This window comes from Myxocyprinus asiaticus, chromosome 2, assembly GCF_019703515.2.
Source record: "Myxocyprinus asiaticus isolate MX2 ecotype Aquarium Trade chromosome 2, UBuf_Myxa_2, whole genome shotgun sequence".
NCBI classification, from domain to species: domain Eukaryota; kingdom Metazoa; phylum Chordata; class Actinopteri; order Cypriniformes; family Catostomidae; genus Myxocyprinus; species Myxocyprinus asiaticus.
In genome coordinates this window covers 58,535,025-58,562,202 of record NC_059345.1, presented here as the reverse complement: position 1 = coordinate 58,562,202, position 27,178 = coordinate 58,535,025, and the positions used below count along the sequence as shown (strand labels likewise).

General features: G+C 37.6%; 1 protein-coding gene across 2 annotated transcripts in view; it reads left to right on the top strand.

Annotated features, from left to right (window-relative positions):
- Positions 1-8,955: 8,955 nt before the first annotated feature.
- LOC127455683 (collagen alpha-1(XXV) chain-like) overlaps positions 8,956-27,178 on the top strand; it is a 179,267-nt gene continuing 161,044 nt past the window's right edge. For both annotated transcript variants that reach the window (XM_051723734.1, XM_051723743.1), the window contains exons 1-2: positions 8,956-9,502; positions 9,716-9,785. In XM_051723734.1, the coding sequence (XP_051579694.1) occupies positions 9,206-9,502; positions 9,716-9,785 (367 nt within the window). In that variant the 5' untranslated portion in view covers positions 8,956-9,205. The remainder of the gene's footprint in view (positions 9,503-9,715; positions 9,786-27,178) is intronic.

Genomic DNA, 27,178 nt, shown 5'->3' with positions numbered 1-27,178 from the left:
CTACTCACTTCCATGGGGCCAAGGTATTTTCTAAACTGGATCTCTGCCAAGGTTATTTACAGGTGCCTCTGCATCCTGACAGCAGGAACCTTACTGCATTTATTAATCACAAGGGGATGTTTAGGTACACTGGGATGCCTTTTGGTTTGAGTTCGGCACCAAGTTGCTTCCAGAAAATCATGAATACAGTCTTGGTGGGATGCGAGGGTGTAGCAGTGTACCTCAATGATATTGTAGTGCATAGTGAGGACAGAACATCACAGCATGGGTGACTGGAAAAGGTATTTACAGCCCTTAATCTGTGAACACTGAAAAATGTGTTTGGAGTTTCTTCCATTGAGTTTGTGGGTTTCAGCGTGACAGCCTCTGGAATTACTTCTCTGCAGTTCAATGTAGAAACCATCCTAAATTTGCCTGACCCATCTTCTGCGTCAGAGACTTTCCTGGGCATGACTGCGTGTTATATGAGGTTCTTACCCCATTATTCTACCACTACAGCCCCCCTTCGGAAGCTGCTAAAAAAAAGAATTCCATGGAGCTGAACGGAGGAATGCCAAGGAGCCATCCACCAAGTGAAACAGCATCTCACTTCAGCACCAGTCCTAGCTCACTTCCATTTAACAAGCCCCACAGTGGTGACCTGTGATGCCTCTGCCACAGCTGTAGGTGCAGTCCTCTCACAGCTGTATAATGAAATGGAGAAACAAGCAGCATTCGCATCTCGGGCTCTTAATACCACAGAGAAAAAGTATTCGGTTGGATAAAGAGGGACCTTGGCATGCGTGTGGGCTTGTAAACACTGGCACATGTTCCTGTATGGCCATACTTTCACACTCAGGACGGACCATCAAGCCCTCCCTTCGTTGATGTGCACCACAGGCACAGGTCATAAACCTCTACGCCTCTTTCGTTGGGCAGACAGACTATATCTGTAAAATTTCCAACTGCAGTTTACACCTGGAAAAGACAATGTGGTAGTGGCCCTGTTGTCACGCTCCAAATCTGCACCAGTTCCTAAAAACAACCCCTTGTCCATTGAGGAGGACCTGGTACAAATTGTCCACACTCTACATACTACAAGCAACTGTCTCTCTGGAAGAGCTACAATATGAGTCAACCTCTGACACGTGTCTGACTACTCTAAAGGACTACATCCAGAATGGATGGCAGACCTAGGTGCCTCAAGGGTTTGAACAGATTTTCAGAGTGTGGCATGAATTATCTTGCTCGGGGGACTCTTGCGAAACGATGCAGTAATTTCATCATCTCTTTGTTAACGTGTCCTGTCTATGGCTCAGTGTCACGACATGGTGTGGTGGCCAGGAATTGAAAAGGAGATCGAGACCTTGATGTGGGAATGCGCACCGTGCCTGGTCAGTAGGAAAACCGGGCCTTGCAATAGGGAATGTTGCAACTGTTCTAGTTGGTTTTCATGTACATTATCTCAATGTTTAATCTTTTCATTTGTGAGAAAGCCTGCCATATTTTGTGCTCTGTATTGTCGTAAAGATGGGTGTGATGACAGCTGCCATTCTATATTATTGTTGATGTTGTGAAAGTAAAACAAAACAAAACAAACTCTGTTCTTGCCCCGCTCTCTGTGTATTATTACAAACATAACATTTAGCATCAGATATTTTATCACATGCACTACACTCAAAGACATTTGTCTTATACATGCATGAAGTCAGTTAAATATGTTTTCATTTGCTCTATGAGAGAGGTTCATAATGAAAAGATTAATGTCAAATATACAGGAAATATTCACAAGCTCTTTCTCTCTTCCATGGTCAGCCAATGGGCATTGAAAGGTCTTGCAGTGGCCAGTTGGGTCCAGTGTAAGCCAGAGACACAGCGGAGGTAAATCCCAAAGAAAAAAAAACTTAGAGCTGGGGCTCACTTTCCTAGTTGTTTTTGGCAACCACCCATTTCAAAGCTAAACATTTAAAACAAAGAGATTGTCTGTCCTGGTGCCCAAATAAATCTGCTGCTTAAAAAATGCTCTGATACAAGCATTTGTGTACAGTACATACACATACTCAGACTCACACACTGTCAATCAGTCTTGCACAGTCAGCCGTACAACAACGTGTACGTTTATGAACACTCATGTATGTTTATGAACATGATGTTACCATGCTAGTTGAGCCATAGAGCCCATTTAACATGTAGAATTAATCAGCTTTTATAGGCTTTTATCTATATCTTTACTATTATCTATCTATCTATCTATCTATCTATCTATCTATCTATCTATCTATCTATCTATCTATCTATCTATCTATCTATCTATCTGACATAGCAATCATAAATCTATATACTGCAGAAATAGTTAGAGTAGTATGGCAGAGTAGTATGGCCATTTGCTATTCAGAGCATAGCCATGGTTCATGGCTGTGACATAACTATTGGCTATTTAAACAATAAAAGGGATGGGTCCTTCGATATGTCTCATCCAAACTCCTTGTTTCAATAGAAAAAACATCAACACAGGAAAGAAAGATGCACTTGTTAAGGGAATTCATGGGGTCTTTATAATGCAATTCCATTGAGTCTTCATTACATCATTATTAGCAGACCCCTGTCCAGTTGTCAGCAACAGAGTCTTAAAATATATCTACGAATAACTTGTGCTTGCCATCACAAACACTTGCCATGCTAATCTCAGTGTGGCTTAGAAAATGGTTTGCTTAACCTCAGCAGGCCAAGTCTTTGCTTTTGAAACACACAGGGTTGAGAAAATTGCTGGAGTTATTACCTCTACATACCGTAGAGATGCCAGTTTTAGGGAATGAACGGAAATCTTAATCTAATCCTGCCCAAGCCTCTTACATTCACAGGCACAGTAATACTGACATTGGATATTGTACGTCTCCATTCTTATCATGCTTAAAATGAGTTACATGATTGATTAATCTTTTCCAGTAGATTAGGCAGTCTGAATTAAAATAAACCTGATATAATCATGCCAGACCCCCCAGATTTTTAATGAATTTCAATAATGAATCATTGTCCCAGGATGACCTCAACTCCTCTCTCTGATGATGGTTCAATCTAGTATTAGAAGATTACAACAACTGGTGTGTGCTGCTCTGGAATGATCAGACCAGTCCATGCTGCAAGCCTTCCTATCTCGGGGCACGGTCCCAACCAATTAAACATGGGCCATGGTGCAACAATAACAATCCGTCAGTATAGAGTTCTATTGCTGCAGTCTTCATTACTAATTACTTACGCAGGTGGGCCTTTTTAGGTGTCAGGCACGGGGCTTTCCCTATAGTTCCTAAGATTTAGGGCTCTATTTTCATGACCGCGCTAGGTGCGCTAGGTACACGCAACAACTGTGTGCAGCGTCTTATGTAATTTTCGTGAGAGCACTTATTCTAAGCTGTTTGCGCTATCTGTGGGTTTATGTGTACAAACTGTTGGTGTATGGTATGTTCATGAAGTGCTGCAAATTGCAATTGCTAATTTCTTGAGCAATATCTAATTGATATATCTAAAAATGTTTCAGAACTACTTGTTTTCATTGCAAAATCTAAACTATTTTCTGACATTTGCAGTTTGGAAATTCCACCAGCAGGTGGTAATAAAGTTAATGTCCAAACTCTGAAAGTATAGGAAAATCAAATTATGTCCTAAAAAAATCACTGTTGCAGCCATTTTATGAAACAAAGAAATAATGAGATTTGTGTGAAACTTTCTAGAGGTCATGGTTTATTTTTCAATTATTATTATTATTATTATATTTATATTTACAATTGTATTTATTATCTCATTTGTATTGGTATTTTTCCACCTGTTGTCTTAGAGTGATTTTTAATTCACTGCAAAGTGGGCTGGTGGAAGAAGTTGGAGAGGGTAAAATGTTTGGATTTGGAAAGGTGGTTATATAAGATATTTTTTACCACTTTGTTATTTTGATTATATTTTCATTTTGTTTGAAGTGTAATTTGAATTTAGAAATATTTGTGTTTTAATTTTTTCGTGTTTCATTAAATTAATGTAATTTTTAAAGCAAATACGACCGGTAGAAGTGAAAATCCTCGATCCACAGCCTAACCTAAAGGCAGATACATTCACTGTTAATAATAGCCATTATTTCTGTTTCAGTTGATCAATATGATTATTAATACCAACATTCTCTATAATTTAATGGAGCCTACATCCAAATCCTGACGAGAACCACATTTTCCATGTGTATAAAAGGAGCTGTCATACAAATATGACTGGCTGACATCCAACAAGGACACAGTTAATGCACAAAAGAACAAGTCCATATTTCTATTCTTCTAATTCATTGCATACAGCCCATTTACCAACTTCTTATGAGTGTGCTTTCTTTGTTTATATCGCTGGTGCTTGACAGGGAATGAACTACATCAGGGGTGTCAAACTCAGTTCCTGGAGGGCCGCATCCCTGCATAGTTTAGTTCCAGCCCTGCTCCAAAATGCCTCCTTGTAATCTTCAAGCACTCCTGAAGACCTTGATTAGTTGCTTCAGGTGTGTTTAATTAGGGTTGGAGCTAAACTCTGCTGGACTGTGGCCCTCTAGGAACCGAGTTTGACATCCCTGAACTACATAATAAAATGAAGATGGTGCAATAACCGGAGAAGAACTTCAGAATTAAATTACACCCAGCCCATTAGCACTTTGCATGCACAATTTCACCAAACCCACTGTCAGGGTTGTATGTGTTTTGTTCCATAACATGTTTGTTCCTGTTTCCTTGTCATGTGATCTTGTCATGTGGTCCCCTGGTCATGTGATTCATGTTTCCGTCCATGTTCATGTGTCTTGTTTTCATCGGTTTATTGTCTTGTTACCTTGTTATCAGTTCTGTCTTGTCATTGGTTATCATTGTCATGTTTCTCCCTTGTCCATGTATTTAAGCCTCATGTTTGCCATTGTCCATTTTTAGGTATTGTTTATGCCACTTTGTGTTATTGTTTATGCCAAAGTCAAGTCATATTAAGTCAAGTTCATGTTTATGTTTTGTTCAAGTCAAGTTTAGTCAAGATCATGTTTTTGTTTTGTTCACATTTGGAGTTATGTTTGTTTTGGATATCATGTTTGTAAGTAAAACTGCACTTGGGTTCTTCACATCATCTTGTCTTCGTCTGCCTGTCATTGCCAGCCCATCGTTACACCCATGTGCGCCTAGACTTGGTGCATACTTGCATGAAAATACCAAAACTTCATGGCCATGCCCACTGACTTTGTGCGCATAACGTATCGCATAGCACTGCTTAGTGCTCTTAAAGCAGCACCATTGGAGTCATGAAATTATAACCACTGACTTTTACACAAAGTTTTAATTGATAGTTGGTCCAAAGCTTAAAATGAATAATAAGAATAAGAATTTCTTCAAAGGTAGCTCAACATGCAAGAAAGCCTCTGGCATTTGTCGAGTATAATACAAGGGAGTACATTGAATAGTGGCCTATAGAATATGAGCATTTGTTTGTTAAGGATTCAAAAAGGTTGAGAAGCATGTAGACTGGTAGACAGGACTTATTGTAGGGTAATTGATTCTCTCATGCAATAAGAAACATGTTAACTACATACCTACATAATGACACAGAAAAAAGCATTATAAAACATTTCCACTCCAGACAGACTTGACAACACTGATGAATTCAATAACAGTTTTACTAATATGAGACCAAATAGCAAACAACTCAATGACCCTGAGAAATTGTTAATTAAGTCAATGGTGCCAGCTAGTGGACAACTTCAGCACCTGCAGTTAAACTACAGTGATATACAAAAATAGACATTTGATAAATAAAATACAAAAGATCTCACCTAGTATGCTTTGCCATTTTCAAATTATAAAGCACTTTTTAATTGTGATGAAGATAAAATTGAATTGATTAAATATCTGTTGTTAATTAATTTTACAAAATGTAAGTAAATGTTCTTTGTAAAGGACATTGTATCACAGTAAATATAATATACGGTATGATATGGACATAAGTCAAATATAGGGTGAATTCAGGTCAATTTAGTTACTTTTTGATATGTAAATTCACCCTGACTTGCCAGGGAAATAAATAAGCAAATGTAAATCAAATGGTTTCATTGTATGGTCATTGCCTGAAATAACTTCTCTCTGTGTAGTATATTTGGAAAGACACATTATGAACACTAGATTGTGCTGTTGGTCTTTTCATGGAATAGCCAAGCATGACAATATTGAATCTATCACTGTTCCCCTTACAGCCTCTTTTATAAACCTCAGTGATGAGAAGACTTACAATTTCGCAAGACTAAATAACATTTTAATCACACGATAGAAAACATGCCAGTCCAAATATGGCTAAAACTACATAGAATTATGGTGATGACTCACTGCTTCCTCTAAAAAAATAGTAATTAATGAAATGTAATACAACTTAAATAACTTCAGTTGTGTTATTTAGATTTAACCCTTAAATGCATTCTTCGGGTCTTTAAAGACACCGGATGTCATTTCACCTCATTCATTTTTTTCCTTTATTATTATTATTATTATTATTATTATTATTATTATTGCTGTTATTTTTATTATTAGTTATTTATCTTTTATCAGTATTGTAACCAAAATTGCTAAACATTTAATACAAATAATAATTGTAATATATAATATAATAATAAATAAATAAATTATAATGGTTTAAGTACCAAAAGTGTATAGGGTCATTAGAAACCCTAGTTATATGTAATAGTATAATTTGTTTTTTTTTTCTTTGCACATACATAAATTATATTTTTTATATTTTAAATATATATTTCATATCTATATAAGTTTATTATCCAGGATACCTATTTCTTTGTTTATTACAAGATACATTAGTACTACATTATATTCATACAAACAAATACTATATTATGTTGGGTTTCTGTGCAACAATGGTGAATTATCTGTATAACATATGTGTACATATATATAATAATGTAGCATTTACTACAGTTTACTTCTGTGTGCATGCAGTCAGGAGGCAGACGAAAGGATTTACTTGCTTTTTTGAACGTTTATTCTGAACTCAAGCATCATACAAAAACCCGGGTTAGAAGTGCCGGAACACTTTTTCCTCTCCCCCTTCTTACCTCCTCCTCTCTAAGGCACCCCTCCTCCCAACAAAATAGGAAGGTGATATTGTGAGTGAACTCTGCACAGTGTAATGAAGAGAGAGAGAGAGAGTGTGTGTGTGTGGATGGGTCCCTACACTATACATGCAATTTCTTACTCAAGGTGGTGCTGTTGATTCAGTGATTTACTTGATTTACATTTGACATTGCTATTTAATGAAGAAACAACATGGAAGTAAACTATAGCAAATACAACACATGAACAGTATGATTTGGCTATTGTCGTTTAGATGTACTACTGAAACTATGCAATTTGTGCATCTATTTACTCTCAATAAGTGCCTGAGAAAATACTTATGTGTAGCTTATGTGTATCTTATTTGTAGCTTTTGTATATCTTCTGTGTAGATTATGTGTTATGTGTAGCTCAAAATGTGTTTGACAGCCAGTTGTTTCTCATGAAATTTCAGTGTGAAAGTAATGAATCCTGTTCTAGATTTGTACTGATTTGTTGCATTATCTCTTTGATATATGAAAAATAAAACATCAAAATATATCAAAATATATTTTATTTTATTATGTTCTTATTGTCTTGAATATATTTATAATCTTTTACACTATCTGCACATTTTATAGATCTGTTTTTGATGGATTTATGTGCCAGGTCTTTAAAGACCCGAATTTGTTGGTGTTTGGTGAAATTACATGATTAATTATGAAATTATGATTAATACATAAATATTAATCATACACAATTTTAAATATTACAGAACCTGGTCATTTTGATCAGTACCATGTCTTTGGTAATTTTCAAATGCACATATTGTCTGCCCACAATACAGTTGTTCTTTGTCCCACTTCTGTGGCTGAGCTGAAATTGAAATTTTGTTTGGGACAGATGCCGGGGGTCAGTCTCTACCACAGGCGGAGGATGCCTGATGTCGAGTGGAAAGCAATGCATCTCCTGCATCTCAACGGGAAGTCAAACTATGAATGCCAATCATTACATCTTTGCCAACAAAAGAGATTGCTTTATATGGTTATCCTTTGGAGGGAAAACAAAAGATACACACTACAAGCCGAATATCCCATAATTATAACTTATAAGCACAGAGGAAGGATAGAAACTTTGCCATATAACAAAGTTTATCTTTAAATAAACAATGCCTTTGCATTTAATGGTGCCTTTCATTTACCTGCTGAAAAAACAAACAAACAAACAAACAAACAAACAAACAAACAAACAAACAAACAAACAAACAAACAAACAGCTAAAAGCAGCCTAAGCTGGCTGCCCAGCCTGGTCTGGCTTGTCAGATGGCTGGTGTTAGACAGACTTTAGACACTTTTTTTCTTGTCAGTCTGGGTGACAATCTTAAACCAGCTCAAAGCAGCTAAGACCAGCCAACCTGCTTAGGCTGTTTTCATTTTTTTCTTTTCTTTTTTTTTTTTTTTTCAGCATGGTTGCTAGGCTCAGTAGATACCCTAGACATTACAAATATAACATATTTTTAGTTTTTGCATGATATATTTAAACTGTATTATTCAGCATTTCAGGATCTTATGTTCTATGTATTGTTAGTTTATAATCCCATCTGGTAATGCGTAATTCTCACCTTGGAACGCTCCATGGAAGAATCCCATTTAAACATTTTTACACTGCCTTGCTAATTTACATGAGCAATATCAAATTGATACAGCTTGTAATAGAGAAGGGATACATACAGAGCCAGTAAAGCCTGATTATAGTCTCCTAAGGACTGTGTTGATTTGGAGGCGTGTTCTAATGAATGGATTGCGTGGAATGCGCAAAGCATTCGCTGCTCGTCTGCGGTTTCACATCTCTCGCCAACGAAATCTGTCAGGGGTGCGTCGTAAGACTGCATGGGTTTATTTCCAGTAGAGCATCAAGTTTGCAGAGGACTACTACAGTACGAGCCGTGAAATCAGTCACAGCTCACACTCAGTCTCTCAGTGAATGAGCGCGCACCGGTCCGTGGTGACGACGCGCGCACCGCTATTACTGACGTCGCCTTAGAATATTCTTGATACAAGTAGAAATAGTCACTCGATCTATTCTCCCGTCGCTACTTGGGATCGCAAATATTAGTATACGGTCGAGAGAGAGTCATGAGGGTTTCAGAGGCAAATAAAGAGCCCCGGAGCCCGGCTAACATGGAGAGGGACACCGGCTCTGGCAAACGGCAGCACTACTTTAGAACGATCGTGGATGTGATACCATTTGTGTTTTCTCTTGTCTCCTTCGCGTTTTGCTTTTTACTGAGTATTCAGACCAGTGAAATTAAGGGTAGAGTCGTGGATCTGGAGATTGGAAGTGGCGCGCGCATCTTAAGCCCGTTTCATGGGCTCTCCATGGATCAGTTTAATTCAATGGTACAGGAGAGAGTGGATAAGCTTCTGTCACAGGTGAGTGATCGTATCTCTTCAGATATTCATCCACACAACCACAATTTGGGGCATTGAAGTTATTAGAATTGCATTCTTTACTCTCAAAATATCAAATCTCTCCAGACTGTCACCTGTACAACGTCTTTAGCCAGTACACCTGCATGTGGTCACTGCTGCATGCATGTCGGACGGAATGTTCACTTGTTTGTTTGTTTCTGTTTATTTTAATAGCGTTCTTATGAACACATGGCTAGAATAAGGACTGCCCGTCAAGCATCATCTGACTGCAACTGTCCACCAGGTAACGTTTTAACTGTAATTATGCCATCGCTGGTTTGTTTTACTTGGATATTATGAGTGAATCCGTTTGAGTGCAATTCATAACAGCTGAGCGCTGAAATAATCGTAGTAGCGCTGAGATTTAACGTTATTGTTTGGGAAGGGGTTATGCAGTTACAGTGTCCTGACTCCTGACCAATAATGCAGGACAGAGAATTTAAATCACATCTGCGTTTTATTGATATACGAGATGAGATGTCATCCTGGTTATGCCAAATGACAATAAATTGACATTAACTGTCAGATTAGCCTACACCAGCGTGGAACGCACAGCAAGACAAAGCTGTTCAATATGCGCACCAGTGCGACTGTTCTTTCTTTCTTTCTTTCTTTCTTTCTTTCTTATCTATCTATCTATCTATCTATCTATCTATCTATCTATCTATCATTATTATATTGTATTATTTTTTTTATTATTTTTTTGTTTTTGTTTTGTTTTTGCAATATTCAGTCTTATTTGATTGTAAAAAAAAAAAAAAAAAAAAAAAAAAAAAAAACACGTTTATATATGTAAGAAACCTTTACGAGAAATTTGAGGTGTACTGTGAAGGACACAAACAGCTGAGTGGTATTTGAGGGTTATACATGGAAGCGCACAAGCTTAAGTGAGGAGTAGGCGAGTGTCCCGGTGCCCGCTATTTGACCGCATATGTCAAATAAGTGAAGACTCAAGGAACTTCAAAATATATTTCAAGTGCCTCAAAGCTTTTCCTTTATAGTTGGATTACTGAGAGAACCACTGATGGTCCTTCAGTGTTCTTGCACGAACTAAAAGTAGCATATGTTTCTCAATGTCAGGGTACCTGGAGGATCTCCAGGGTTCCGTTGGTGTTGCAACTGAGAAACCCAATTTTTACAGTGATGTCTCAATTATTTTGTTACCTCTGTAATTTCAGAAAACAGTTTACATAATGAATGATAGGGCAAATTCAAAGCTGTCTTTGAATGAAGTGCTTTGAGTCTTAGTGATGAATCACTGAAAATACCTCATTTAACCAGCAGATGGAAACACAAATACTTGCTGAGGTTCAGGAATAATACAAAGTCAGGCTGCAACATTAAGGATGTCGAGAGTCACTGTAACAGAGCTAAGACAGTGCTTGCAAAATTTCCACAAAGGACACACTTTTTATGACTAGCTTGACTGTATCAACAAAATAATATCCAAACTTGGTAAAAAAAAATAAATAAAAAAGACAACTGATTCGATCAAACATGCCATTTAAAATTTTACAGTTGAGTGGGAAGCAGCCAGATCATGGTGTTAATCTAATCTCCCCTTCTATAAAAATCAATTAAAGTGAATTATTAAGGCTGAAAATGTGGCAACGTCAACAAAGTGGCATGATCAATAGTCCATTATACATTTGTTAAACCTTTTGAGAGGAAAATTGGAGGGATGTCAAATTTAGCTGAAAGGCATTACTGTGTACCATAATGAGTTGCAGCCTTTTTCTCAGCCACCATCAAATGTGCTTCTTTCAAATTTGCCTGTTGGGTGTCTGGTTTATGCATAAATAAAACAAGGAAAACATTTCACACCAAACCATGTGCATCAGCACAAAAGCCATCCCTCAGGACCTTCCCCTGACAATCAAGCAAGGTTCTCTCCCATTATGGGAGTCCCATAAGCACTACTACGAGGCACTAATGTGATGTAGAATCCAAGTCAAGTCTCAATTCTTTTGTCACAAGTCCAAGTCAAGTTGCAAATCTAAGGACATTAAACCAGCTATTGTCATCAAGTTAGAGCAGAATACAGGGGCAAATGACCACTTATTCTGAAAAAAAGAATGAAACAGTGCAAGAGAGTCTCAGTGAAAAAGGTGATCTCAGTGATTTCGACCGTAGCATGATTTTTGGTGCCAGACGGGCTGGTTTGAGTATTTCTGTAACTGCTGATCTCCTGGGATTTTCACACACAACTGTCTCTAGAGTTTACTCAGAATAGTGCCAGAAACAAAAAACATCCAGTGAGTGGCAGTTCTACAGCTGGAAACACCTTAGTAATGAGAGAGGTCAACAGAGAATGGGCAGACTGGTTCGAGCTGATAGAAAGTCTGAGGTAACTCAGATAACCACTCTTTACTATTGTAGTGAGACAATCTTGAGGTCGAACCTTGAGGCGGATGGGCTACAACAGCAAAAGACCACAGTGTTACTAATAAAGTTCTGAGTGAATTGATTTCTTCTTGTAGACATAAGACTTGTGTTGCTCACAAATCTGTACTGTAGAGTCCAAGTAACATCTTGAGTAAATTTCTTTCGCAACTTAAAGGGATTGTTCCAACAAAAATTAAGATTTTCATAATTTACTCACCCTCATGTTGTTCCAAAACAGTATGACTTTTTGTTTTGTCTTCCTTGTAAAACAAAAAGGAGATGTTAGGCAGAATGATACTTCTATTGTATGGAAAAAATGCAACAAAAGTGAATGGTGACTGTGGCTGTTGTAGAAGCCTAAGATATTCTTTTGTGTTCCAAAAAAGAAAGAAAGTTATATAGGTATGGGACACTATGAAGGTGAGTAATCTATGACGTTATTTTTGGGTGAACTATCCCTTTAAGTGCAAACTGATCTCTGATCTCTGATATTGATACACATCTAAATAATACAGTGCCTTTTTCTTTATAGTCTATTCACTTTCATATAGTCTTTCATAAAATCAGCCCACAAAAAGCAAGAGATGAAGAAGAATGAAATACAGGAGAGACAGAGACAAAAAATTGCAAAGCGCATCTTTTACACACAGTGCTACAGTGTGCATCACTCAGTTTGAGAGAAATCATTTGTCTTGTATCATCACTCCCAGCTTTCACAGTGCATGTTCGTTGCCAACTCAGGCATGCTTCGATGAAGGGTGTTTCTCCAAACTGCCTTAATTTTTTCAGTATTGGCGGTACTTCTTGCTTCTTTGTTCTTTCTTTTTTTCCATGTTCTCTCCCCATGAAATCTGCATTCCGCACGGGTGCCTGTTGTTTAATAGGACCTTTAATAGAAACATGCAGTAAGCCAGCAGCTCCCTCAACCTCTCTCTCTCTCTTCCTCCTTTCAGTAATGCTTCAAAAACCTTGGCAGCCAATTGCAGGCCTGATATGTTGGGAAAAAACAAAACAAAATGCAGAATTCAAATGAAGTACACTTTTCCCACGACTTGTGTTTTTATTTATTTATTTGCAGAAAGAGTGTGCCAGGCCTTGTGTGACATCCTCAATGGGATTTCTATTTTCATTTTTTAATTCTTTTCCATTCAGTCCATGCAGACACTACTGTACATGCACTTTACATAGCTTGCCAATTAAATTTCCTCATGCTTCTATTCTCCGCAGCAGGGAGGGTACCAAAAGCTATCAAAAGTCTAAACTCTGTCAAGTAACAGCAAACGATCATTCACTCTCAATTCCCTCAGTAGGAATTGGCTTACAGACTTCCATCCCAAATGTCTCCTCTTCAAACTTAATCATGTGGAACATGTCAGTCTACCCAGTTGTGTGTTCTCAAAAAGTTCAGATTGATTAGAGAGGCAATTAATAAAATGTCTTTGGGTTTGAGCTTCTATGTGGTTTTTAGCCCTGAGAGGTCGGCCGTGTAATTACCGGGCGTAAGGTAAAGCAACGCAGATGTCCAGTTAGACTTTAAAGCCAGCTGCCAACTGTCCGCATGCTACAGTCAAGGGAACATATGTTTGTGAGTGCTTTTGTGTGCAAGATGGGGTTAGGGACCCTACCCTCGCAATTGTGTACTGTGTTTTCTTAAAGGTATTTTCTGGGTTTAATACAAGTTAAGCTAAATCGACAGCATTTCTGGCATACAGTTATGTTGCTTACAACAAATATTAATTTCGACTGGTCCCTTCTTTTTTTTTTCTTTAAGAAAAAAGCAAAATTTTTGTTTACAGTGAGGCACTTACAATGGAAGTGAATGGGGCCAATTCATTAATGTTAAAATACTCGCTGTTTCAAAAGTATAGCCACAAGACATCAACAATATGCCCAAAACAGCGAAAATAATACACTGTTTTAACAGAAGAATTGATGTTAGTGCTTTCATAAAACTACTGTATAACCTTCAAATGTCTACCTTTAAATCCTCCAAACATTGTAAGTGCCTAACTGTAATCTCGATGTTTGCTTGTTTTAAAGAAAAGGAAGGAAAATTATTTTTTGTGGTAACCAACATTATGCCACAAAGGCTGTTGATTGAGCTTAACTTGTATTGAACCTGGAATATTCCTTTAAGTAGTGTGGTCCTGCAGATAAAACTCAGTTGTTCAAAAACACTGTGACTTCTGCAAATACCAACACAATCACACAGGAAAATCAGCATGATAATTCCTGAATGTTTTGCCACCAGTGTTCGGACCCAATGTGCCAAATTCTGGTCATGCACCACCATGGGGCGATGTTCATTCCTCGAAAATCGCCCACACTGTGCCTTTGATATTACATTACAGATACTACATTTGCAAAAAAGTAAGTGAAAGAAAGCTGTTTTGGTCTTAGTGCTGTTATGGTTAGGTTTAGGGTTTGCGTTAAATCGGACATGCTGTGCCTTTCATGTCATCCATTCAAAGAAGTAAAAAATTATGTGACTGTGACAACATATTTGCAAAATGATATTATGTGGTTCCTCACATGTATCGCAGCAGTTGCAATGTGAAATTTTCACTATTTTTCACTAAAAGTGAGTGAAATGTTCTCCCAAACAGATGAGGTTTTTAAAGCTTGTAATGCTCTATTAGCTTCAAATCACAAAACCTACATCCCTACCCCAAACCATAAAACTAAACCTAACCGATTGTGTCATAACAGCAAATTTGCAATAAAACGCAATTGCTGATGCAACCACGTCATTTTGTTGTACTTCTATGACATGTTTGGCTCACGTGTTGACTCGTGTGCTCTTTCGGACTCATTCCTCTCTCCTTTGCATCGCAAGCTCAACGCATTTTCAGTTGTATTATCTTACGAGTCATGCGCTAAAGTAAAAGTGTTTTTATGTCATACGATTGCATTGTGTGAGGAACAGGGTGAAATGTAAGTGTTTATGAACTGATAATCTGTTCTTTTAAACGTGAATTGTGTAATATAAAGTAATTGTTGTTGTCTAGTGTTCATTTCACCAGCAAACTGCCACGGTATGTTCAACAAGCTATGTGAAAATTAATTTGCATAAATTTAGGTATAGTAACATGTTTTTATGAGACCCGGTTGGTTCTTACGTTTGCGCAATGCATCGCAACTGTAGTTCTAGATTCGGCCACTAGAAGGGGCAGTTTTAAAATATTCGGAAATATCAGACATTTTTCCTCTTGTTGCTTTTTTTGTGAGATCAGTCTGCAAATACTGCAGGATATTGTTTAAATTGTGGTCTTTGCCCAGATTGTGTGGGCACACATGTTTTAAAAACAGTTACAAGTGCAGTTAATGCAAAAGCAAAAGCTACAACACTCTATGATGGTGTGTCATACAGTACTTTTAAATCTAAGCTGTTTTGTGAAACACAGCTTGTCAAATCAAGAGAGCAACTGCATCTGACACAATAAATGGTAGAGTAGAAAATCATACAAGAAAGACCTTGGGCCTCAGGTGCCAGGAAAGAAAAGAGAAAAAAGGAATGATGGCATGACTTATAAAAACTACCAGCAGAAGAGACCAGCATAAAGATCTGGTCTTGCAGGCAGCCATAAAAAATAAATAAATAATAATAAAAAATAAAAAAAAACAGTGAGTGAGTGAGGGCACAAGTGGAAGAACATGTCTGCTATTACAAAAGAGAATTAAAAACTGTCAGGCTGCCTCTCTGATGCTCTGATGTTCAGCTCTTGGCCTCTTTCCATGGATAACGAACTGGAATCTTTTAGGGAGAACTGGGGCCACAACAGACACTGGCTTTAAGGCACGTGCAGCGGTAACTTCACCCACAACACATGTGGCCCTTCCCCAGATCAGATTGGAACCACACCATTGAAAGGTTCCTGATTTAACCTGTATTTGAAATGCAAGGATTTCATAATTTTACTGGTTAACAGACTGCTGTCACAGAGGAGTATGAGACTGTGAGACAGGGACTGAAGCAGTAAAAAAAGAATAAGAATACACCAGATTGCTTTGATGGTTTGGATTATTTAGAATCAGTTTACCAGCTGATTGGTGTGTGTGATTGGGGGTTTAAAAGCAAAATTAGGTTAAATTAGCTGTGAAGGTCTTAATAATGCCTCAATACTCTGACACTCTGGCATAAATGTGTCCATCTAACATAACAGCATATGAAACCAAAATAATGTTATTAAATGGAGCTCAGAGCTCAGATTTCGACTATTCTATTTAATGACAAGAAGTCATATTTAAAGAAATCCATAGAGAGCACCATTTTAAATCTGATATCATTAGCGTAGAGAACTAATGTGTAGAAAAGTATAGTTATTGGCAGTTGCATCTCCTACCTTAAGTTTAAACAAGCAGATATCACAGTATTTCTGAGAAGGAAATCTGTACCAGCCATCTATTCTTCCAGGATAGGTTTGTTCACTTTGATCCCAACTGTACTTAGGTCTATATGCTTGCTTTAATGTGCGTGTGTAGCCCCAGCTCATATGAATCAGTTGGATTCTCACTCACATCCAGTGTTATGCATCTAAAAGACCCCTCTGTCTTTCAGTGGGCATATTCCCACCTCATCATCTGACCAATATTTCTTTAACCCTCTGGGGTCGCCGGCGCGTCCTGCTGGATTTTTTCCTCATAACAGTGGAAACAACTTAAAATACTCCGTCATTTTTGGGTATACAGATAAGTGTAAGACATCATTAGAAACTATAAAGGGTCTACTTTTATTTGTGTACACTCACAATAAGAACAAAACCTTGTGCTTTTGTAAAATAAAGAAAATAAACAGGGTGTGCTTTCAGCCGTCTCTGTCTCCGCGAGCATCTTTCTGAAACACGTCACAAAAATGAACTGAAACTCAGCGAATACTTATCACACAAACATGAAACATATGTCTAAAGAAAGCTTAAAATGTCTACTTTTAAATAAAACAATTCAAATTTAAAAACAAGTATTCTCCTGCAATGTAAACTGCATGAAACTAAAGAGATGTACAGTTTCTCCTGGCTCAGCTAATTATCGCTAATGTGATCCCACCCACACGCAGAGGGCGCTATTCATATGGTAATGTACTGAGACGATCTATGCAAATGGTAAACGCCCCCAACAATGCCTTAAAAAGCATCAAGTTCATTCACTTTCCTGCACGTTTGGAAGATGGCACGCTACACAGGCGAGGAAGCTCCTGGATAGTGACGAAGAGATCACATTTTCCTCAGAAGAAGAGCAGGACTCCGACGATGAACGTTTGCAGTTTGCATTTTGAAGAGCGACTTGATCCAGCCGAGGATACAATTTTGGATGAGTAAGTCATTTAGTTTTACTTACATATTAGTTGACATGCTATTTTATATAAACATGTACATATTTTACTAGCTGGACTATTTCCAGACTTGCCAGCCAGTTTTCAGAGTACTGAAATTTGAAATATGTTCTAATAGGTACGTTTTAGTTACATTTAAATGTTGTTTCAGCTAAAGCAGGTATTTAAATTGTATGCTGTATGATATAAATATGATATGTAATAAGAAATAAAAATAATATGAATGTTTAGATTATGCTTTAACTAGTGTTTATGCCGCCTCATTGTCATCAACGAAGCTTGTGCTCGCAAATGAATATATTTTAAAATGCAAGTTATTCCTGTGTTGTAAAGCTGGATTTCCAGCGTCATTACTCCAGTCTTCAGTGTCACATGATCCTTCAGAAATCATTCTAATATGCTGATTTGCTGCTCAAGAAACATTTATTATTATTATCAATGTTGAAATCAGTTGTGTACAATTTTTTTCAGGATTCTTTGATGAATAGAAATTTCAAAATAACAGCATTTATCTGAAATAGAAAGCTTTTGTAACATTATACACAACTGTTCAAAAGTTTGGTGTCAGGAAAATTTTTGTTTTGTTTTGTTTTTGGAAAGAAATTAAAACTTTTATTCAGCAAGGATGCATTATATTGATCAAAAGTGACAGTAAAGACATTTATAATGTTACAAAAGCTTTCTAAATCTTTTCTTAAGGATCATGTGACACTGAAGACTGCAGTAATGAAGCTGAAAATTGCATTTTACAATATATTCAAATAGAAAAGATAGGGGAGGTGTCTTTGTCTCCTCAGGTGTGAATCACATCAGTATTCATGATCATTCACGCCTCTTCACATATGGCCTTTCTAACAATAAAAGTGTCTTACAAAAGTTAAATAACTATATATGTAACAGCTCACAAACAGAAGGGAAGAAGAACACAGGGAAGCAGGTTTTCCAGGCTCAGGTAGGACTTTTAATCACCCACTTCAGTGCTTTACAACTTCACAAACTCGTAGACTTAAATTCATTAGCTTCACAGGCACATAGTAACTTAAACACATCAGCTTCACAAACACAACAGATTAAACGTAGCAGCTTCAGGAGCACCGTGGCCTTCCTTGTGCCAGTCTCTCTCTCTCTCTCTCTCTCTCTCTCTCTGCTGGAGGCATGGCTGCTTATATGCCACTCTCCCCATGCTGACTGGAATTAGAGACAGGCGTTACACAGAATCTAGCTCAGGTGCAAGCGCCCTTACCATGGGAGGTGGGCGTTGGGTGCTTGGTCATATAATAACATTTGAGGTCACATCTGTGGGTTATAAACACTGAGCCACTATGGTCTGGTCCATAATTCTTATACAGAGCCTTTTGGTTTAACTGACTTAAGTTAAGTCTGTGATGTGCTGTGTGATCCTAATTTTGGTGTAGAGCAACTGAACATCACAGAATGACTCATGTATTTAAATTATATTACTTTCAAAAGTTTTTAAAAGATTCTAGGTTTGAGGTGGATCTTTGGAATGAAAGTATTTTGGATTTTTTTCTGTAAATGTTAGTTTTAAACATTAGTTTTATATTGATTCTAATTAATCTTTTAATCTATGGTGTGTCCTTCAGCTTAGTAAAATTAAAATTAATTATTTATTCAGTATAACAATAAAAATGTTCAGTGCTCAATCATTCACTAAGCCTAATTTCGTATAAAGACTAATCATTTTGTGTGTAGATACAAGGTGGTTTAGTAATTTCTTGAAAAACAATTACAGAAAAACTGAATCACCACTGATTAAAACAAAATGTCCTTGGAATGATCTTCAGCAAATGTTCATTAATTTACCACATAGATAAAACTGTAATCCTGTTATACTTTTATTTAGAGTACATGTGATATTAACATATGAAACTGTGCCATGCATCCTGTATATGCATGTGCATGTGAGTCTATAGACTGTAACAGGCACTTTTAAACATCCCAGGCGGATTACAGATAATGTCAAAATACTTTTATTAGTGAATGTCATTAATTCAAAAATACATGGCACTATTATATGGAGGAAGCTATTGGGCAGGAACACTTGTGGATGGATTGTGTCAGAAAGACTGTCGCTAGAGCGAGGAAAGCGGCAGCTTATATACTCTGCAGCCTGCAGGTTGATTGGCAAATTAAATGAGCAAGCTCCTCCTGAACTTTCGTTTAATAACGCAGTTTCACGAGTTCACCTGCCCATTTAATCTTTGAGTGATAAAGGGTAAAATGTATACGGCTTGGATAAATCATGAATGCTTTATAGATTATTGTATCCTTAGATGTGTATGCGACCGTGAAAAAAAATGCTGTAGTAGAATAGTTTATTAAGCACAATATGGTGAATTAAACACCAAATCAAATGCTGACAGAATTGCTAGATCTTGGTAAACTTTGAAGTACATTGAAGTAGCCAGCTTGCGGAGGCAGCCTCGTGCAAGGGCCTGCTCTGGGTGGAAGGTTTAGACAAAGGACATTTATGCAGCTGTAGGGGGCTGTACCTTTGATATATTGCATCTAATCAGCCAGCTTAAGGAGGCAGCCTCACGTAAGGGCCAATCAGGGTGGAAGGTTTAGATTAAAGGACTTGTGTATGACCATAGGGAGTTGTACCATAGGTATACTGTCAGATCAGCTAGCTTGCAGAGGTAGCCTCACTCAATGGTCTACCAAGAGACAGGGAAATATGATGCTTGAAATGAACAAGAGGAGATGGTGACTGCAGCTGTAATGCTCGATAAAGCTGCTGAGAAGTGAAGACAAAGGGCTTCAGCGGAAGCATGGTAAAACACTGCTGTGGCAGTAGAGTAAAGTGGGCCTCCTGCAGGAGCAGAGTTAAGGCACTGCTGTGGCATTGGAGTAGATGAGATAGAATAATAAAAAGGGGGTGCTCCTGCGGGAGCGCAGTTTAAAGTACTGCTGCATCAGCGGATTGAGTATTTGGGGGCATAGTGAAGGAGCTCCTGTGGGAGCGCTGCTGTTTTTCCATTGCTGTAGATGCACTTCAATAAAAGTATGGAACTTAGAAATTGAAAGCACCTGTGGAGGAAATATAAATAACTCTGTGTACACCTGTAAGGGAAGCAAAAGTTTAGTTAGGAAAACATAACCTTTATATTTATACACATCTGCAAGAGAAGCAAAAAGTTAGTTAGGAATACATAACATTATTACATTTGGCATGGGCAAGGCACTGCTGCGGCAGTATCAGGTGGGGCACTGCTGCAGCAGTATCAGATGGGGCACTGTTGCAGCAGTATCAAGTAGGGCACAAATGACTTTATTACATTTATAAACACCTGTAAGCGAAGCAAAGGTTAGTTTGTACTCACCTGTAGGGGAAGCAAATGGTTAGGAATATGTAAATGTATTACATTTATACACGCCTGTAAGGGAAGCAAAAGGTTAGTTATGGAAACATGTCAATTACATTTATACGCAGCTTTAAGGAAAGCAAAAGTTTAGTTAAGAATACCTAACTTTATTTCTTTGTCATGGTGGGACACTACTGCGGCAGTGTCAAAATGAGAAAGGGACACTGCTGTGGCAGTATAGAGCGTAGGCGGGTGCTGTTGCAGCAGTATCGAGTGTGGGCAGTGGTGCTGCTGCACATTATCATGTGGAGCCAATTACCAAGTGGGACACCGCTGTGGCAGTATCGGGATAGATAGTTTCTCGGGGTGCGGGATAGAAACTTGCGGAAGCGGGATGGAAAAAGCAGTCCCGCGCAGACCTCTACTTCCTGGGAAATACTGTACAGCTTAAGAAACAATGGAACAATAGCATAAAATTATCTGGGAAAAAAGAGCTGCAGCTCTGTACTGCATATGGAAATGAAGGAGAAATGGTCTTGCTGGGAAATACAATACAAGAGTTTTCTCAGGAGTTTAGAGAGAGAGAGAGATTTAAAAATATTCTTTTCTCCCCTTTTCTCCCCAGTTTGGCATGCCCAATTCCCAATGTGCTCTAGGTCCTCGTGGTGGCGTAGTGACTGGCCTCAATCCGGGTGGCAGACGACAAATCTCAGTTGCCTCTGCATCTGAAACAGTCAATCCGCACCATCTTATCATGTTGCTTGTTGAGCACATTACAGCGGAGACCTAGCGTGTGTGGAGGCTTCATGCTATTCTCCGCGGCATCCACGTACAACTCACCACGCGCCCCACCGAGAGCGAGAACCACATTATAGCGACCACGAGGAGGTTAACCCAACATGACCCAACTGGGTCAATTGGCTGCTTAGGAAGCCTGACTGGAGTCATTCAGCACACCCTGGATTTGAACTTGTAACTCCAGATGTGGTAGTCAGTGTCTTTACTTGCTGAGCTACCCAGGCCCCTAAGTCTGTAATACAAGTGTTACAATTTATTGTTTTTCAAATGATGCATTAGAGTTTAAGTGTTTTGATATAATAACATAGCAGTGTGTGAGTAATAGAACTACAAATAAATGTTTATAGGGTCATAAACAGCCATAGCACCCGTGATTTGTGTGAAAGTGAATAGAACGCACAGTTGTTGTTGCGCCTCTAGTGTTAATTTCAACAGGAAACTGCAGCAAAACATAGAAAGCAGCACTGTACTACAAAAATGTAGTTATAGTAACGTTCGTTCTATGAGAGTACATTCGGTATTGCAGACATCCATCCACTCATTCCTAGAGTAATTGGCAGCTTGGATTATGGGGGAACCCATGATCAGACCTTCAGAAAATGTTAAGAAAAATACATTAACATGCCAGGAAGAAATTATTTCAGTATTATAATTTAAATGCATTAGAGCCTTGAGCAGGGCCTGGATTTCCCATTTAAAGTGTATCGTCCATTTGAAAAGTCTCAAGTGAACACAAACTCTGGCCACAACTGCTTCAAACACAAACGAATCGACCAAAACCAACACCACTGTCTCACTTGATGGATGCCATCACAGCAAGAGACTTGTTTTGATACCTGACCCTAGCTCACAAAAATGCATCCTGGAAGGTTACGTCAGGGCTGACTTGATGTTCAGTGTCCCATAACCTTCAATGTAGGCGTGGGTGGTGACATGTGAACCATGGCATGTAACATCTCAGAAACAAGGTGCAGGAATAATTTAATTTAAGAACTTTAAGCCAAAACACAAAACTGCCTGACATTACTTCACAATCCTATGAGATGTTATATCATATATACAAACAGTATTGACATAACAATTATGTTTTAAACAAATTTAACATTTTAAATTTGCAATAAATTAGGTTCAGTTAATTGCCTTAATTTAATGCTAACTAATGATTGTTTTCTTTTTGGGGAGGATATTTCAAATACAAGTCTGTTAGTTCAGTTGTTTTTAATGGCCTGACCAAACCAAATGTTTTTCAGTCAGGATATTTTGCATTTTATCCAATATTAATTTCTTCCACTTTTAGCTTTCTTTGCCTCAAAGCTCTTTCAGTTCTATATCTTGATCAATTACACTTTGAAGTTGCAGATTGAAGGATGTGAGCCTCTTTTAAACTACAGACTTAATTTTAATTAATAAAATACTTTTTGATATTTTTGGGAAGTCTCAAGCTGTGTCCACACTAATCCTTTTCATTTGAAATTGTATTGCTTTTGATGTGTTTACAGCTCTTATCCTCCAACAAAAATGGAGATTTTTTTATTTCAGCATACTTTGGAAAACAATGATGTTAGGAAACTGAAAACGGAACAGTGTGGATGTGGCCTCAGTTGTCCAGGTCATCGTAAAACATCATAAAATATCTTGCCGAAATGTATTCTGGAGCATCAGCGTTTTTCCACTTTTAATGTAAAACTGAATTGTCTACATGAAAATATGTAATTTGTCCTTTAACACATAACATTTTAAAATTCAATAGGAATGTAACTTTGGTTCTCAGCGGCCAGTAATGTTTATCTTTTTATGCTGACTTAAAGGGATAGTTCACCCAAAAATTCGCTCATAATTTACTCACCCTCATGTATGACTTTCTATCTTCTGCTGAACAGATTTTAAGAAAAATGTCTCAGCTCTGTAGGTCCATAAAATGCAAGTGAATAGTGGCCAGAACTTCGAAGGTCCAAAAACAGTCACCATAGAAGAAGTCCATACAATTCCATGGTAAAATCCATGTCTTCAGAAGCGATATGATAGGTGTGGGTAAGAAACACACCCATATTTAAGTCCTTTTTTTTTTACTATAAATCACCACTTTCACCTTCTTCTTTTGTTTTTGGAGATTTGCATTCTTTGTGCATATCGTCACCTACTGGGCAGGGAGGAGAATTTATAGTAAAAAAAGGACTTTTATCTGTTTCTCGCACACACCTAGGATATGGCTTCTGAAGATATGGATTTAACCACTGAAGTCTTATGGATTACTTTTATGCTGCCTATATTTGCTTTGTGGACCTGAAATTTCTGGCCACCATTCACTTGCATTGTGTGGACCTACAGAGTGGAGATTTTCTTCTAAAAAGAAAGTCATAAACATCTGGGATGGCAAGAGTTTAAGTAAGTGATGAGTTAATTTTAGGAAGAACTTTTCTTTTTTAGGCAGGGCTCCTCAACCCAAAATTTGTAACCATTTCAATAAATAAAACTGCCCTCAGATCAGTCTAAAACTGTTCAGTCCAAATGACATGACAAAATGACAAAAGTGCCTGAGTCAGAGAGATGTGGAATCAAATCATAGCTCTTTCCTTTCCTGCTGGCTACACACCAATAAAGATGAGATGTTCTCAAAGTCTGCTAGCCATGCATCACCCTTCACTTCCATACAGCTTGAGAAACACAGGGCGGCTATGCCTGGATGATATGAAGCCAAAGGTTTTCTAACTAGCACAAGGACACATAAGCCTTAAAGCACTGACAAATGCAATGTGGATTTTGAGTCATACAATTAATCCTAAGCATCCTTTGGGTAAACACGCAAACATGCATTAATCACGCAACATCTTTCTCCCTTAATCCTACCTTTCCTCTAAGGAAGCATCCAACACAAAAACACTAACACACAAACATAAACACTTTCTAAATGCATTTACTCACCAACTGAGTTTGAAAAGGTTTTTTTAAGTGGTCTGACACACTCCTAATCCTTTAGAACAAGGATGAATTAGTTTCATAGTCTGTTTTAGGAAAGTTTCCTCTACAAACACAAGGACTCATTCATAAGATGGAGGAATACTGAAAGATGTCACCCTTGCTAGTAAATGCTACAAAACAAAAATATGATAAGCAAAATCTTTACCAAGTTGACTGGGTATCTTCCAAGGTCTAAGGTTTAAGCTTTCATATATACAGCTCTATTCTAGATGAGGCTTGGGAGTAGCACCACATAACTCACTGAAACCTAAGAGTTTGTTTGAGTTCCCAGTGGTATGGAGTTATTCTGTGTTGGGTTCAAGGCCATCGAGTGCAATTTGTCTGTCTTTCGTGACTATTGAAATAAAAAAGAGATAGTTGTCACACTTTGTACTCCATTTATTATTTCTCAGGGTATGTTTATTTCTTAGTCAATTTCTATATAGGCAAATACATAAAAGTCTTGGCTACAAAAAGCTACAGAACACGTATGTTATCTATCTATCTATCCATCCATCCATCCATCCATCTTCTATACCTGCTTTTATTGCTCAGGAAAAAAGATACAGTTCATTTAACACATGTGGACCTTTTGTGATAACATGCCTCAACAGCAGTGCATGCTGTCATTCTATATTGGGTAAGTTGTTACAATATAACCTGACATTTCACAGCCTATTATTGGCTTTGCCGCAAAATTTAAACCGAAAAACAATTATGAAACACAAAACAATTAAGTAATATACAAAAATACTTAACCATTGTTTTGGCCAACATATATTATAATTAATAAACTGTATAAACTGGCCAATTTTAAAATGCAAGTTACACAAGTGACAATTTACCACCTAAAAATGTGACAACTTGCCCATCAAAAATTATGCTGGTTTAGCATGGTTGTGAACTAGGTGTTTGAAAGCAACATACCAAAACCTCTGTAATTGGACTTTAAAACCTCATAGTTACTGAGATATAGCCCCTGTGACAACTTCCCAGTGTCACAACTAGCCCAAGCAGTAGGGGTGCAGAGCGAAGTCATTATCTGTATCTGTTTTTATGGCAAAATTATTTGTGTATGTATACGGATAGAACCGGATGTAGGCGGGGCTTAATCCGGAGGTGCGTCAAAACTAAATAAAATGCCCATTTTAAATGTAACTATTACATTTATAGTTTCTAGAAATTACTTTAATCGGTGATGTGGATGTAAATATGGTCAACTTTAAGACACAAACAGATGAGCTCCACTGTGAAATAACCACTTCAGGTCAGGAATTCAACATCGTGCTTACTGTAGTTGGTTTATGAATACATGGGAATCCTTGCTTGTGAATCGTGCAAAACTGTCAGGATCCTGTCACTTAATCAGTCATGTTTATTGTGGTGACAGAATCCTGACACCCATGTTCTGTGTTTGTGTTTTCATGTTTGGAGTATGGTGTCTGGGTCCTGACTCTTCAGCCTAGTTCGGTTTCTGTTCTGAGTCAGGATCTGGACACTCATGCTCCATGTCTCGTCTTTTGAGAGTGCGTGACTTCAGGTTAGGTGCTCTTGCCATGTGCTCTTCTGTCAGTCATGTTAGTTAGCAAATGGCTTTGTGTTTGTTTGCCATGTGCTTCCAAAACCCTGCCTCCTTTTTACCCTCATCACCTTCCCACGTTTAGTCCTTGTTATGTTTATTGTCTTCACCTGTTCCTCGTGTGCCCTTCCTGTATATATTATGCTCCATTTCCTCTTGTGTTTGTTGGATTGTTTTGTTTCTCATGCTGATCAGTTGGTGTTTGCTCGCTCAGCCACCTAGTCTGGTTTTTCTTCCCTTGTGAGTTTGTTTTCCCTGTTTGAATTATTTTTATTTAATTAAATCTTTATCTTTACTCATCCCTGCATATGGGTCCTCATTCCTGATGCATTCTTTGACACAAAACATTAACATAGACCTTTCAAGATGTGGAAAATGTATATGATATAGTATTTAAGTTAATGTTAGTTATTGACAAGTTCAGATTTCTGAGATGCGTACAATAAACGGAGACTACAAACGGAGTTGAGACTGCGGCCATTCGATTTGAACTCGCACTATATGCGTTTTCATAAGGTTAATACTTTAGTAATATTGGCTTCAGTTCACAGACAATTTCCTAATTTTGTTTTACTTTTGGATATGTTTATTTTAAATATCACTTTATACTTGTGCTTCTTGGATCAGTCTAACTAATATTCTTTTCCCCCCCTTTATTTGGCTTCAGGCACTTCCCTACCCAATAGTCTCTCCTAAATTTGCTTTATAAGAAATTTTTGAATAATAGTGAAGTCATCACAACTATGGAATAATAGAAATGGAAATATGGGAATTATGTTGTGACAAAAAAAATCCAAAATAAATCAAAACTATATTTTAGCATCTTCAAAGTGGCCACCCTTTGCCTAGATTTTGCAGATCTGTACTCTTGGCATTTTCTCAACCAACTTCTTGAGGTATCACCCTGGGATGCTTTTTAAACTGTATTGAAGGAGTTTCCATCTATATGCTGGGCACTTAGTGGCTGCTTTTCTTAATTATTTGGTCCAAGTCATCCATTTCCCAATATTTTTTTTTTTTCTTTTTTTTTTTTTCTAATTAAATAAATTAATATGTTGGCACAATTATATTTTTGTCTACAAAACTAATTTCAAACATTTAAACATACGCCTTCAGATCGAAATGTTTTTAAGATCATGAGAAACATTTCAGGCAAGTGACCCCAAACTTTTGATTGTGTGTGTGTATATATATATATATATATATATAAGAATGCTAGAACTTTGGTGATTTCACATTTTATAGTTCTTGGCAATGACTCA